The sequence below is a fragment of the Carassius gibelio genome, chromosome B10, assembly GCF_023724105.1.
Source record: "Carassius gibelio isolate Cgi1373 ecotype wild population from Czech Republic chromosome B10, carGib1.2-hapl.c, whole genome shotgun sequence".
Lineage (NCBI taxonomy): Eukaryota > Metazoa > Chordata > Actinopteri > Cypriniformes > Cyprinidae > Carassius > Carassius gibelio.
Genome location: NC_068405.1, coordinates 10,482,245 through 10,495,600, shown reverse-complemented (window position 1 = coordinate 10,495,600; position 13,356 = coordinate 10,482,245). Strand labels below are relative to the sequence as shown.

The 13,356-nt window shown below is 35.3% G+C and overlaps 1 protein-coding gene across 2 annotated transcripts in view; it reads right to left on the bottom strand.

The window, feature by feature from the left end:
• The window catches only part of LOC127966337 (protein turtle homolog A), a 29,568-nt gene that overhangs the window by 13,027 nt on the left and 3,185 nt on the right, over positions 1–13,356 (bottom strand). For both annotated transcript variants that reach the window (XM_052567247.1, XM_052567248.1), the window contains exons 2-5: positions 10,403–10,487; positions 10,071–10,265; positions 1,690–1,839; positions 516–667 (exon numbers count right to left, since the gene is read on the bottom strand). In XM_052567247.1, the coding sequence (XP_052423207.1) occupies positions 516–667; positions 1,690–1,839; positions 10,071–10,265; positions 10,403–10,460 (555 nt within the window). In that variant the 5' untranslated portion in view covers positions 10,461–10,487. The remainder of the gene's footprint in view (positions 1–515; positions 668–1,689; positions 1,840–10,070; positions 10,266–10,402; positions 10,488–13,356) is intronic.

Sequence of the window (13,356 nt, the reverse complement as noted above, 5' to 3'; positions counted from 1 at the left end):
GAAGTGTGTGAAAAGAGAGTGGAGGATAAATGGATTCTAGATCTGATCCTCAATTGCATTGGTGAATCTGATGAAGCCAATTCATGTCTGTTAGCTTGTCTACGACAGACTTCGTACTTCCGCTCAATTTCAGTTCGCTTCTTTACTCTGTCTACAAAGCAAAGCGAAGGAGCAGAGTTAGGTTATACCAGACTTACATGTCTGTTAGCTTTAAGGTCAAAGTGATTACAGCCCCAAAGTTGACAAAACAAACTTCTTCCTTTTCCAGGAAAATGGATTAAAAGTGCTTATGATTAATATTGTTTGGAGGGGTGTATACATATTTTGTCCACTCAAATGCTCTCCAAAATGAGCACTTGCAAGTACTAAATCAGTATTTTTCAAGCTGTGTGGTGAACTAAATATTATTGTCTGTTTAAAAAAGGACAAGCACTTTGATATGTCCCACCCAACTTTACGTGGGAAATATATCTACACAGGGAAGATAATAATTTTTTAAATAACTAACAGCCCACCTTTACTTTGCTTTGAGGATTTATAGGTCGCCCATGTTTAGACCAGGTTATTGTAGGCCGGGGATTTCCCTGAGCTGCACACTTCAGGGTTACTGATCGCCCTGCAAACACTTCAACTCCAGGAGGGGAGGTCTCCGTAAACACAGGAGGCGCTAGACACAGGAGGAAGCAAAGAAAACTCAAATCATGATCTCAAATAAACTGAATAGATTATTTACAATCTAAAGAGCAGTTCATCAGCGAGTTATTCTTCATCTTGGAGAGTTACTGACAAAAAGACATTAGGTTTTGAATTACATACTCTAGTTAAACATTGTAAATATAAATCTACACTACTGTTTAACAGTTTTAGATCTGTAAGATTTTTTAATGATTTTGAAAAAAGTGTTAGAGAAATATACACTGCCATTCAAAATATTATTTTCTAACAATATACGTCTTTACTATCACTTTTTATCAATTCACAGTTACACATCCTTTCTGAATAAAAGTATTTCTCTCAAAGTTTCCAAAAAATATTAAGCAGCACAACTGTTCCCAACACTGATAATAAATCAGCAAAACAGAATGATGTCTGAAGGATCACGTGACACTTTCATCAGTTATGGCTGATGAAAATTCAGATTTTCATAACACAAATAAATTACATTTTAAAGTATATTAAAATACAAAACCATTATTTTAAATTGCACTGTATATACCTTGTCATGAGTAGCGTACTGCATTGAATGCTTAAGTTGTTTTATTTACTTTACTTTAGTGAAAGCCACAGTGGAGTCCAGCCAGGCTTGCAAGATGCTCTTTCTGTGGCTCAAAGAACTGACGAGTTGAAAACTGAACCTAATATCAGCACAGACCTCAAGTGGCTTCTGTAATCTGGCCAACAATGAGTCTGAGTGTCAGAAAATGGCCTAAAGGTGTGGCCGACAGAGACAGAGCGTACTCTTGAACAGGTGCATGAGGTAACAGGTGCATGTATTCATTCATTGTTCACTGCATGTTTGAATGGAGTCCTGTTTGAGTTGGAGACTGTGGGATGAGTATAATGGCATTGTCTCACTGATCTTACATAAAGAGAATTGCTGTTATGGTTCTGATTCAGACTACAGGTAAAATTGGATATCTTTTCTTTCTATAAATAATTCAGGTCTCCTCGTTGGATGGTGAGTCTCACCTGTAACGGAGAGTAGAGTCCAGCTCCCGCTGCTGCCAGTATCATCTGTGGTTTTGTCTAGCGGGAGGATTCGGCACTCATACCAGCCTTCGTCCTCCGGGAGAAGCCCCCTCATCTGCAGGGATGTTCCCCTGATGAGTGACACTCGACCTGGACACGATCAGAAGAGGGGAAGGGTCACAAATAACAAACATGAACAAAACTCACAAGAGGTGCATACTGCAATTAAATTGTAATTAATTACCACTGTCTCACACTTAAATAAAATACAATTATATTTAAAATATTACGGTATTGTTTTAGAAGTATATTTAAATTATTTTGCTTTTAGTTTTAATTTTTTTTTTTTCATTTATAATGTCCAACTAAATTCAGTTTAAATGTTAATTAAAAAATAATAATTTCAACAATTAAGATACATTGAGTTTGTATAAATGAAATATGTTTAAGTCAGACTTTTTCAGAACATTTTTAAATCAATAATGCAAAAAAATATACTTGAGTTTTTCATTTAAATTTAAATTAATATAAATTCTAAAATACAAATTGTATATTTAAGTGTCAAATATATATATATAAAAAATAATAAAAAAATAATGATTGATAAAATAATTACAATTCTAAAATACATTTAAGTGTCCAATAAGCCATATATTTGAGCGAAATAACTTTTTAAATCAATCAAATTGTACAAATGAAGTATATTTGGTTCTGACTTAATATTTTAAAATCAATTAAATAAATGCAATAACAACATTTTAATTTAAATTGAATAAATGAATTCAAATTCTAAAATATAAATTGTACATTGCATTGGACACTTTTCCAATATACAATTTATCTTAGTTGGAAAGGAAATTAAATTTTTTTAATTATTATTTTTTATTGAATAATTACAATTTTAAAATACATGCTGTACATTTCAGAGTCCATTATACTACTTAGTTTAGTTGGAGAAGGCACAGATAGATCTTTTCATCTCTCAGTTGCCAGGTGACTGCACCCCTGTAGCGACGGTGTTTGCTGACTCACCCCTCCCTCCTCTTTCGTCTCTCTCTCCCTGTCTTTATCTCTCTTTCATTCAGTGAAAAAAGCTTTTCAAAGACTCGCTTGTTTCTCAGACTCTCGAGTCATTTAAATAGACCAGCGGTCAAAATCTCCACCACAGAAGCCACATCAAAGATCAAATGAACTCAAAACTGAAAATCCATCATCTGCAAACACGTGTGCGGTCGATGCATGGAGTATAGCTATGATGTGTTTATGAAAATAGGCGGTGACAGTAATCATTAACCAAGCTCCCAAGAGGAGTGACTGTGGAAACAGAGCTCAGGCTGAGATAACAGCTGAGAGCATCACGGTCCATCCGCCCCTGTTTATTTTAACCACATGAAAGCTGGAGGTCACGGAAATAGGGACACGGACACCATCATCCCTGGGGATTTGGGCTATACAACGTGTTCCTGTCCAGCCCAGACACCCAGGGCACAATCCAGCACTAAAATGTTGCCATGGTCACTCCTGCCAGTGGTTTGGATTTGAATTTAGTTGCCGTGGTAACAGGGATTAAAATCAGTTCGGGGCGGGGTTTACGAGGGATTTAAACTCTCAAGTTACTGGACACTCCTGGAAAAAAGCTGAAGAGAAAGTAATCTGTTTAGATTTGAAATGTCAGACCTGCTATAGTAAGAGGGAAATCACAGAGATCTCTCTAGTGTTTCTCCAAAAGATCAGTGAGATTAAATGAGAGCAAACTGTCTCCAGAAATAGGTTCCTGGTAATTATTATAAGTTACAATAAACACAACCTCTGCATTAAAACCACTCCTTTTCATGGTAAAACATGTACTTGATTTTTAAAAGTTAAAGGGTTACTTTACCCAATAATTACAATTCTGTCATTAATTACTCTCCCTTGTGTTGTTCCAAACCTGTAAGACCTTTATTAAGATGTTTTTGGTGAAATCTGAGAGCTCTCTGACCCTGCATAGACAGCAAAGGTACTACCATGATCAAAGCACAGAAACTTGGTATGGACATATAATTTTATGAAGTTATATGATAATACATTTATCTGCAAAGAAAACAATGATGATGACTTTTTCAACAAGTCTTCTCCACATTACCCTGACCCCATTTCGGAGAGTACCACATCGCATGTTGTGATGAACAGTGATTACATGCAGACCAAAGGAGAAACATCTAGACCAATGTGATGCAAATCAAATGTAGAGAACTTAATTTCAGATCTGTGAAATAAAAACCCAGCAATAAAACTGCCCTTTGAGTATATTTTATGAGGAAAAACATAAGTAAATGAACCTTAGACATGAAAGTTAATGCCCATTTATGAATAACTAACCATCTATAGTTATTCTAATACATTAAAGCACAAAAAGCAACGTATGTCTGTCTTCACCTGTTTCCTAGTGCAGCAAAGATTTATCTAAAGTCTTCACACGCAAGTACAAACTCACTTGTTTATGACTGACTAACCATTTCCCACAGCAGCTGACAAACAAACGCTCATTCTGTTGCTTAGTCGACGGCGAATCAAATCTCCGGGGAAACTGTTATTAGACTCCTTAACATATGAAGTAACATGTGCTGTCATTTGTATCAACTTACTTCATCGTGTTATACCAGGTTTTTGCAAGAAGAATTACAATTATTTCAAGTGTTTTACAGCTGTTCAATCATGTTTTAAAACAAACTTAGGAATCTTTAGAAAGAATGCCTTCAGTATAGAATAACACAGTTATAACACTTTTAAACTAATTATTATGACTATTATGAATCAAAGAGTAGATGAGCTCATGAAGGAAATACAAGAAAGTAGAACAGTTGAAATAAAATTACCTTGAAGAAACACATAGAATAGGAAAGATGTAAAATGGGAATTCTAAGAAGCAGTGCTGGAGAGAGCAAAATACCTCAAAGGCACAAACATATACTTGAAAGAGAGAGAGAGAGAGAGAGAGAGAGGAGAGATAGCTTATATTTGTTATGATAAATTAAACACACATCCACAATATAAATTAATCGGGGGTGACAGGGATTAAAAAATAGGGTTTTGACTAGAGGAAATCGGATGAAATTAAGTAAAATTTTCAATTAAGAAAAAAAAAAAAAAAATCGTATATAAATATATGCGTGTGTTTGTGTGTCTGACAGTATTAATCAAGTTACCTAGGAAAGGATTAAAATGAGCTCATATGAATATGTGTAGCTTTAGGAATAAACTTTCCGAAATAACTGATGTTTTGATTACAAATAATATTTATGTTTCAGCAGTAACAGAAACACATGTTGATCAATCTCAATGATCAACAATCTCAGATGATGTAGTAAATATAAATGGTTATAATATTTACAGGAAAGAAAGAAATAGATATGGTGGAAGGGTTGCCATATATATTAAAAATCATATTCCAGCAAAGATAAGACAAGATTTGATGCCTGTAGATATAGGGGCTTTGTGGTCACAACAAGAACCGTTACCATTTGTCAAAACATTGTTTGTTGGTTGCTGCTATAGACCACCATGTGCAAACAGTTGTTATTTAAGTGGATTGTGTGATATGATTGATCATGTGTGTGATACTGGAAATGAAACCACAATTAAATTTGTCTGTTAAGAGTGTGCCTGTTGAACAGGTAGAGGAAATCAAACTTCTTGGAGTTACGCTAGACAGTATACTGAAGTTGTCAAACAGATAGAATATATGGAAATAGTTATGGGAAGAGGTCTATCAGTTATTAAGAGATGTGCAAAGTTTTTACCACAGTATTGCATCCCTTACAAGTAACGGAAGTTACATAATCAGATTAATTTTTTCAAGTAACTAGTAAATTAACGCATTACTTTTTAATTTACAAGAAAATATCTGAGTTTCTTTTTTACTTTGTCTTCCCATTTATTGACTGATAAATCTCCTCTCCTCATATTTGGAGAAATTGGAAGTACAGAGGCGTTGTGTGTGCTGTGTGAACATGATGTAGTTCTAGACTAAATGTGAATGTGCATTATTCATCCCACTCAAAAAAAAAAGTATTCATCACAATGAATTAAAACAAATACAAACTCAGAAAATGATGGAAACCTGCAATAACTGAATATGTTAAATGACACAAATTTATCTAATCCACTGATCTATAATATAGAACCGGATTCCTCAAGACGTCATGAAAGTGAAGCTGCCGCGCCGCCATATTGTTAATTCCTAGTGTGCGAAAACGTTCTATTGAATTAATCGGAAACTGTATGATTTTAATGAGAAAACATCACCTAACAAGTCAGCGTTTATTAATATAAAGTATCTCTGTACATTATTACAATGCAAACACCCTAGGCTTGTAAACGGTTATTTTTTTTAAATTTGGGGATTTTCTCCTACTTATTAAAAAGATACGTTCATTACAGTAGCGAACATCATGAACATGATAAACATCAGACGGACATGACCTCAAAATATAAAAACAAACAAAGTGCTCATTCTGAAATCGGAATTTATTCAGAGAAATAACTGAATAAATAAAGCTTTATATTCAAGATAGTAAGTTAAGCTTTTCATTTCACTATAGAGCAATATTAACAACATAATTGTATTATGCACTGTAATGTATTGAAATCCATTATATGTTTATTAGTAAGTAAAATGATGTTAAATATTTCATGGCACAGTGTAGAGTAAATTGTTGATTTTTATGTTCTGAATGAATTTTGGGTTTGTTTGAATAGGTTTTATTTAAGAATGGCCACTAATTTGATAGTGGCTTATGATCCAAATAATCAAATATATAGTTACACATATCACAGTGATCACATCCACCTGTTCCTGTTCAAAAAGGTTGGTTCAAAGTTTGAAGGTTTGCTAGTTGAAGGTTATATTCAATTTAAGTCTTTGACTTAAGGCTAGGAAACCTGGAGCCTAAATCCTATCCGCTGCCTTGTATCCAGAGACATTGTGTCATGTCTTGGCTTATTTCCAAGGTAGAGACTCTCCAGTTTCATCTCAGGAAAGGGAGGATTGGGTTTCACACCATAGTCATTAGCTGTATTCTTTTATTGTGTTTCAAGACACTGTTATCTTTTGAAATTTGAATCACCGCGATGGGCTACTGGGAAGGTGCTTGGTTTGATCGGACCAATGGCCTTTCAAGATAGCATGCTGCTAGTTAGAAAGAGTTTTGACTCAATTGAGTTTTTGAATGCTGATAGATGAGGGGGATGGGGGTAATTTGGAACAGAGAGCATCAGTAAAAAGTCCACTGATGGTCACACTTTTCACTGCAATCTATAGATCGCTACTACTTCACTACCAATGTTGCAAACTAGATTCTATTTAGGTAAGATATATATACACCATCACAAACCCTAAATGTGCCTGACTTTGTGGCATATAACAACTGTGACATATCACTATGAGCTCCAGAGTGGACACATGAGACACTATTTAGCCTAAGGTGACGAAATTCACACCAAGCTCACCCTTCACCTCTTCCCATGCTGCACCTGCCCCCCTCACTGCACAAAAAGTCCCAGGTTCAGACCTTTTGTTTCTCTTCTTTGTTTCTCATCACGTAAAACGACAGTTGTGACGCCCTCTAACCTTTATTGGGTTGTTGGTTTACGTGAGGCCATTCATTCCTTCTTTCAGTTCACAAGGAAGGAATGTGAATAAAATCAATATTTATTGGTGTTCAGTCTCGGAAACCACTGAAAATGCTACTGCAAAATGCTAGCACAAGCTAAAAGATGTGAATCCACTATTAACCAAAGATTTATGAACAGACTCTAGCACAAATAAATAGACATTATTTGTCGCACAAGTAAACAAATTTGTGCATAAACCATTATTTGTTGAATTAGTTAAAAAAAAAAAAAAAAAAAAGAATTTGGTGGGTAATCCATTGCTTGCAACAAATTAACAAATAAACAATTGTTTAGTGCAAGACTCAATTAATTTGTTCATAAACTGTTGCTTGTTAAATTAATCAATTTTGCTTACATTATCATTTGTTTGTCCAAGAAAACAAACTTGTTTATAAACCACTGTGAATACACTTACCTATTGCATGTCGTGCAAGAACTGAAATTGGCTTATTAAGCATAGCAAATTCACATAAAAATGTTGTTTGTTGTTTATATTAACCGTTGCATATTTCAGAGGCAAACAAATTAAACTGTTTCTTTTTGCAGAAAAAAAATGCATGATTTGTGTATGATCTGTTGCTTGTCACACAAGTAAATAAATGAGCTTACAAAGCATTGTGAAAATTCACTTAAAACATATTGCCTGATGTAGATGTAAAGTTTGTGCGTGTAGTGTTGTGTTGCTCAAGTAAACAGATTCACCAAACTTTTCTTTCATGTACAAGTAAATAAATTAGCTTAAAAAGCCATCTAGATTCACTTAAAAATGTAGCTTGTTGCACATGTAAACAATTTTTTGTATGAACTGTTGCGTTGAACAAGCAAACAAATTCACTTATAAACTGTTGCTTGTCGCTCAAGAGGGTTGCAAATTCACTTAAAATGTTGCTTGTTGCACAATTTTTTTAAGTACCATTACAAGTTCACTTTTAAACTGTTGCAATTTTGGCAATGAACCATGCTATAAGTTAACTTAACTAGTTATTGCTGATGCTCAGTAGGTTCGCATTCCATCACCCAGGCAACATCGTGATGAACAGGCGCAGTGCTGTCTTTGAGAATTAGTTTAATTGCGTAAAGACGCACTGTGCTCACGCATAAACTGCAGGGCTGAATCTGTCGTCCGCTCACTGCCTGGAAGGTGAGGCTCATCCATGCACAGAAAATTAGCAGTGCAACCAAGATAGCCTGTTTCTTTCTGAATTAGAGCCATTGCATTTTTTAAAATATGGGGAGGGAGTATCTTAAACCTATTGAAAGGCTATATTCCCCATAGACACTCTTTGTATTCCAGCTCCCAAAGACACAATAGGGACTTCAGCAGAGAGAGGGGGAGAAACTAGCAAGTCCCACAAGCACACAAAAGAGCAGAGTTTCTGTAAGCTGAGACAAGCTATGACCGAAGTGGCACTCAGGAGAACGAATTACGAAAGAGGTGAGAGATACTGCATTGTCCATAGTTGGATGTGGTTTACAACATGGCAGTCCACACTTACAGTGTAACTTCCATTTAAATTTACATTTAGTTAATCTGCAGACGCTTATCATACTTGACGATATACACAGTCCATACTTGGCAAGCTTTTCGAGAAAGCCCTATACCTGTCCCAACTCAGAGGTAACAGTGCAGGCATTTAAATCCAAGACCAAAATGTAAATAAAATCTGTTGAAATAGTTTTCAGTTCATTGTAATAAAATTGAGCTGCAAATACTAACCAATTTCAATTAACAAAAAGCTGTATCCACATTTTGAGGTCAACCCTGTTACTGCATGATTTTTTTCAATAATACAAAAAAGAAGAAGAAAAAAACGTATGGCATGAAAAATACCCCAAAAATAACATTATTTGAACTACTTTTACAGCAGGATGGGAAAACAAATACATGATCTCTTTCAATATCCTCAATATTCTCTGCATTTGTCAAGGTCAATTTAAAAAATAAATAATTAGGGATAAAAAAATGAGTAAGAATGAAATAATAATCATGTATTTTTCTTTAATTTATGGTACAAATAAATTTAGCAAATACAGCAAATCACGATCTAATCCAAAATTAGACATCCTTGACTGAGCAACAGCTTAATTTAGGCTTAATTTGCAACCCTGCTATTTATTATCAATTCATAATTTTTATTCAAATTTGTTTCATTTATTTATTTTTAATTTCATTTTAATACATCTGGTAACCCTTTATTTTAAGGACCAATTCTCACTACTGTCAAGTATTTAAAGTAAAGTCTGTCCTGTCTTCTTTTGTCCAGAATTGTGACTGTTACCCTGTGTGTTAGACCCTCTTCATATTTGTGGATTACAACTAGAAGAATTTGTTTATGATTTCATAGTGCCTTCGTCTCTCTAACAGCGCTGTGTGACAACAACTAGCTAGTTGCTTATCAGCATGCATATTACTAGCATATTGTTTATTAGTATTTATAAAGCACACACTAATGGCATATTCGGCAGGACCATATTTTAGATCCCTTAATCTGCCCCATACCTAAATTTAACAACTACTGTTTTAATAGTTAATATTGGCAAATTAGGAGTTTATTAAAGGAAAACTAAAGTGTTCCTTTACATTTTATTTTTGATGCAATAAAAATTCCAACACTGTTATTTATTATCCATTTATAATTTCTTATCCAATTTTACTTGATTTTTACGTGTTAAAATACAACCCTTCATGTGCATAAGGTTGTTGACCCCTGTGTTTAGGCACTCACCGTCATAGTTGGGATGCACTCTGGGATCGTGCACTCCAAACTGGATGAGGATGGGTATATCATAGCCCTGACGCACCCACTCTATGACATGCTGAGGAGCAGAGCTGCCCTCATCCAGGGCTGGAAGACTGCATGTCAACACTGCAGTGTCCCCTCTTTTGGCACGGACTTGGACTTCAGATGCACTTGTGTGATCTAATATTAGGAGAAAATATGTGGAAATCTTGTAAAAAATAATAAAAACTATACATATATATTTAAACTAGTGAATAATAAAAAGAAGAAGGTTACTGTGTATATCAATTGTAAAGTAATTACTGTATAATACTCACTGAATAGGGACAGAACTGCAACAATGACTTCCAACAGAAGAAGTTTCTTCAGTAGCATGATGGGTATTCATACAGATTCACATACCTGAAGAACATCAAACATACAAGATCAAACGACAGGCAAACAAACCTCAACCACAGAAAGCATTATGCCAAACACGACCTAGTGGATATGAGCTAAACCATATATAGTATGTCACAAACACATCCACCCCATCTTTTGCTTTGCGCCTGTTCCAGTAATCTCAGAACATACAGGAGGATTATATTATATTATGGGATCTCATGTACACATTGTATTGTATATTCACAATAAGCTCAACAACATCTCTGAATCAAACTAATTTGTGGTGAAATGAGTTTGACTCATAAGCAATGAGTGAAACTTCAGGCTGGCATCTGATGTCTTAAACTCATGAGAGAATGCTCCTGAGTTTTCCAGCCGTAAATGTGATTAAATTCACTGTAACTACCAAAAGCCTCTGTCATTTATTACATATCTATGCAAAATGTAACATTTGCATTATGACTAGAGGTGGGCATAGATTAATTTTTTTATCTAGATTAATCTCATTGTGATCTTGAAATTAATCTAGATTAAAATGGCTCATTCGAATTCTGCCGAAGGCATTCAGAATATGTTACACCCAAATAAAATTGACAAACAGTAAGTCTTTGAGAAGGGATTTATCAAGCTAGGTGGTGCATTAGAAAAGGGCTCATCTCCTGTTTCCAAAATGCATCACAAAGTGCTTGAAAAATCTGTAAACTAAATCCACGTTGCACAAGGTGCATACAACCTTACGCCTGTTTCACACCAATGTTTAAGTTTTTTTTCACGTTTGTAGGTGTGAAGGTACAGAAACCAAATAATTAAATGTAAAATAGCACTGGATAGTTTTCAATGTAAAAATGAAATATACAATCAAACCTACATTTATTCGGACACCTTCAACATTTCTCACATTTTTACAGTTTTCCTATATATATAAAAAATTATATCTGGTTTCTGAATAGTTTTTGGTTTGACTGTTAAAACTACAAAGATATTCAGTCAAGAGCAGTGAATGATTTTCATTTTCATTTTGTTGGATTAACATTACAGCAGCCAGTAGCTAAATTAGGCGTGGTCCCTTTAAGAGACGATGAATGCATCCCATATAATACACATCCCATTTTTTTCCTCAACTGTTTACTTTAATTTAAGAAATAACCGACAGTTTTCTCGAGCATAATTTCCAAGGTGGATATTTTGACATATTTTGTATATAGTTGTCGGCACAAGAACAAAAATAAGCAATTTCTATGTTCAAGTGTTTTTTGAGACGCCTTTCTCTGCGCGAGCCCTGAACACCAAAACACCGCGAGTACTGAATAGGGCTCTTTCACATCTTTTTGTTTATTCAAAATGTGATTTTTATTTGTTCAGGTGCAGGAAGGACTTCCAGGAGAACTTCGCAGAAGAGAGCTCGGTTCAGTGTCGCTGTCCGTGATACGCGGCTCTCTCTCTCGTACGCACCTAACACGGCACGCGCTACTCTGTTCAGCTTTTCCGTGTCTTGTGTTTGGATGCTTTAATGTTTAAATCGACAAGGGCTAAGGCTTAATAACAGGTGAAATAGATAAGCTTTCATGATGATGCGCAGCTGTTCTGAGCGTCTTTTTAGGCTGGCCTCAACCAGTAGGTTAATAACCGATAACGGCCCACCACTAATTATGACCTAATTCCACTACAAAGCCCTTTCTTTTAAAATCTCAATTATATATCCCATATCTAAATAGCACACTAGGCTATATATAGTGAATATTACTGAATATATTTACTGAATATTGTAAGAGACAGAAAACGACATTTTACAACATAAATCATTACAATTAACGCTAGTTACGTAAACAGATTACTTTTTCAAGTAACTAGTAAAGTAACACAATACTTTTACATTTACAAGAAAATATCTGAGCTACTTTTTTCAAATAAGTATCACAAGTTACTTAGTTTTCAAATGTATTCCCTGACAGATCTCCTGTCCCCATGTTGAGAGAAACTGGGAGTGAGGCGAAGAGGTAGACGCACTTCCTTCAGCCCAAATCTTATTAATAGCACTTGCCAAAAATATAACTTCTGGGGGATTTGTTATTAAAATTAAATAAGTAAACCAAGCTCAGATGACAAAAAAGTAACACAAAAGTAATGTAATGCATTACTTTCCATAAAAAGTTAGCAAGTAACGCAATTAGTTACTTTTTTTATTGAGAATTACTATATCGTAATGCATTACTGTTAAAAGTAACTTTCCCAAACACTGTTCAGGACCCTGGTGTCAATTCTTGACATGTCATGTTAGCTACTCGTATATAGATACTGATCTACTTAACCTGTGTAATGATGATATTACAAATGTGAATACCATCAACAATGATCATGTGGGTAGACAGGAAGTTGTGAGATCGGTGTAAATATGCCCTCAGTGAATGCCGAATTGTTGCATGTCTCCAGTAAATCATTAACACAGCAAGAAGCAATAGGTCTGTGGGGTGCCACTGGAAATACTAAAGCGTGTGACTTGTGCAAAGGGTAAAGCTAGCGCTCCACTTAGCTCACTGTGAGCCGGTGCGCTACACACCAGCACACAATGCAAACGCCTGCTCATTACCCCCAGCGCAACGAGAGACAGCTATTCTTGAAGGGTCCTGAAATGGGTCCCAGGACAATCCCACAGGTCACAGGTTTCTCACCGCACACCCGGCTACTTTGTTAGCATCTATTCAGCCATTCCGAGAGCATGTGGTACAAGATCATGAGAACTTGAGTAATTAAGTAGAATTTTTGTACAAATTCAATGCATCAGCTCTATGGGATGCTGATAAACCTGTTTCTCTGAGAAAAGCTGGTAGGTTAGTGCTCTGTTACTGTTTGCCGTGTGTTCCCACAATGTCAGCTAATGTTCTAGCAA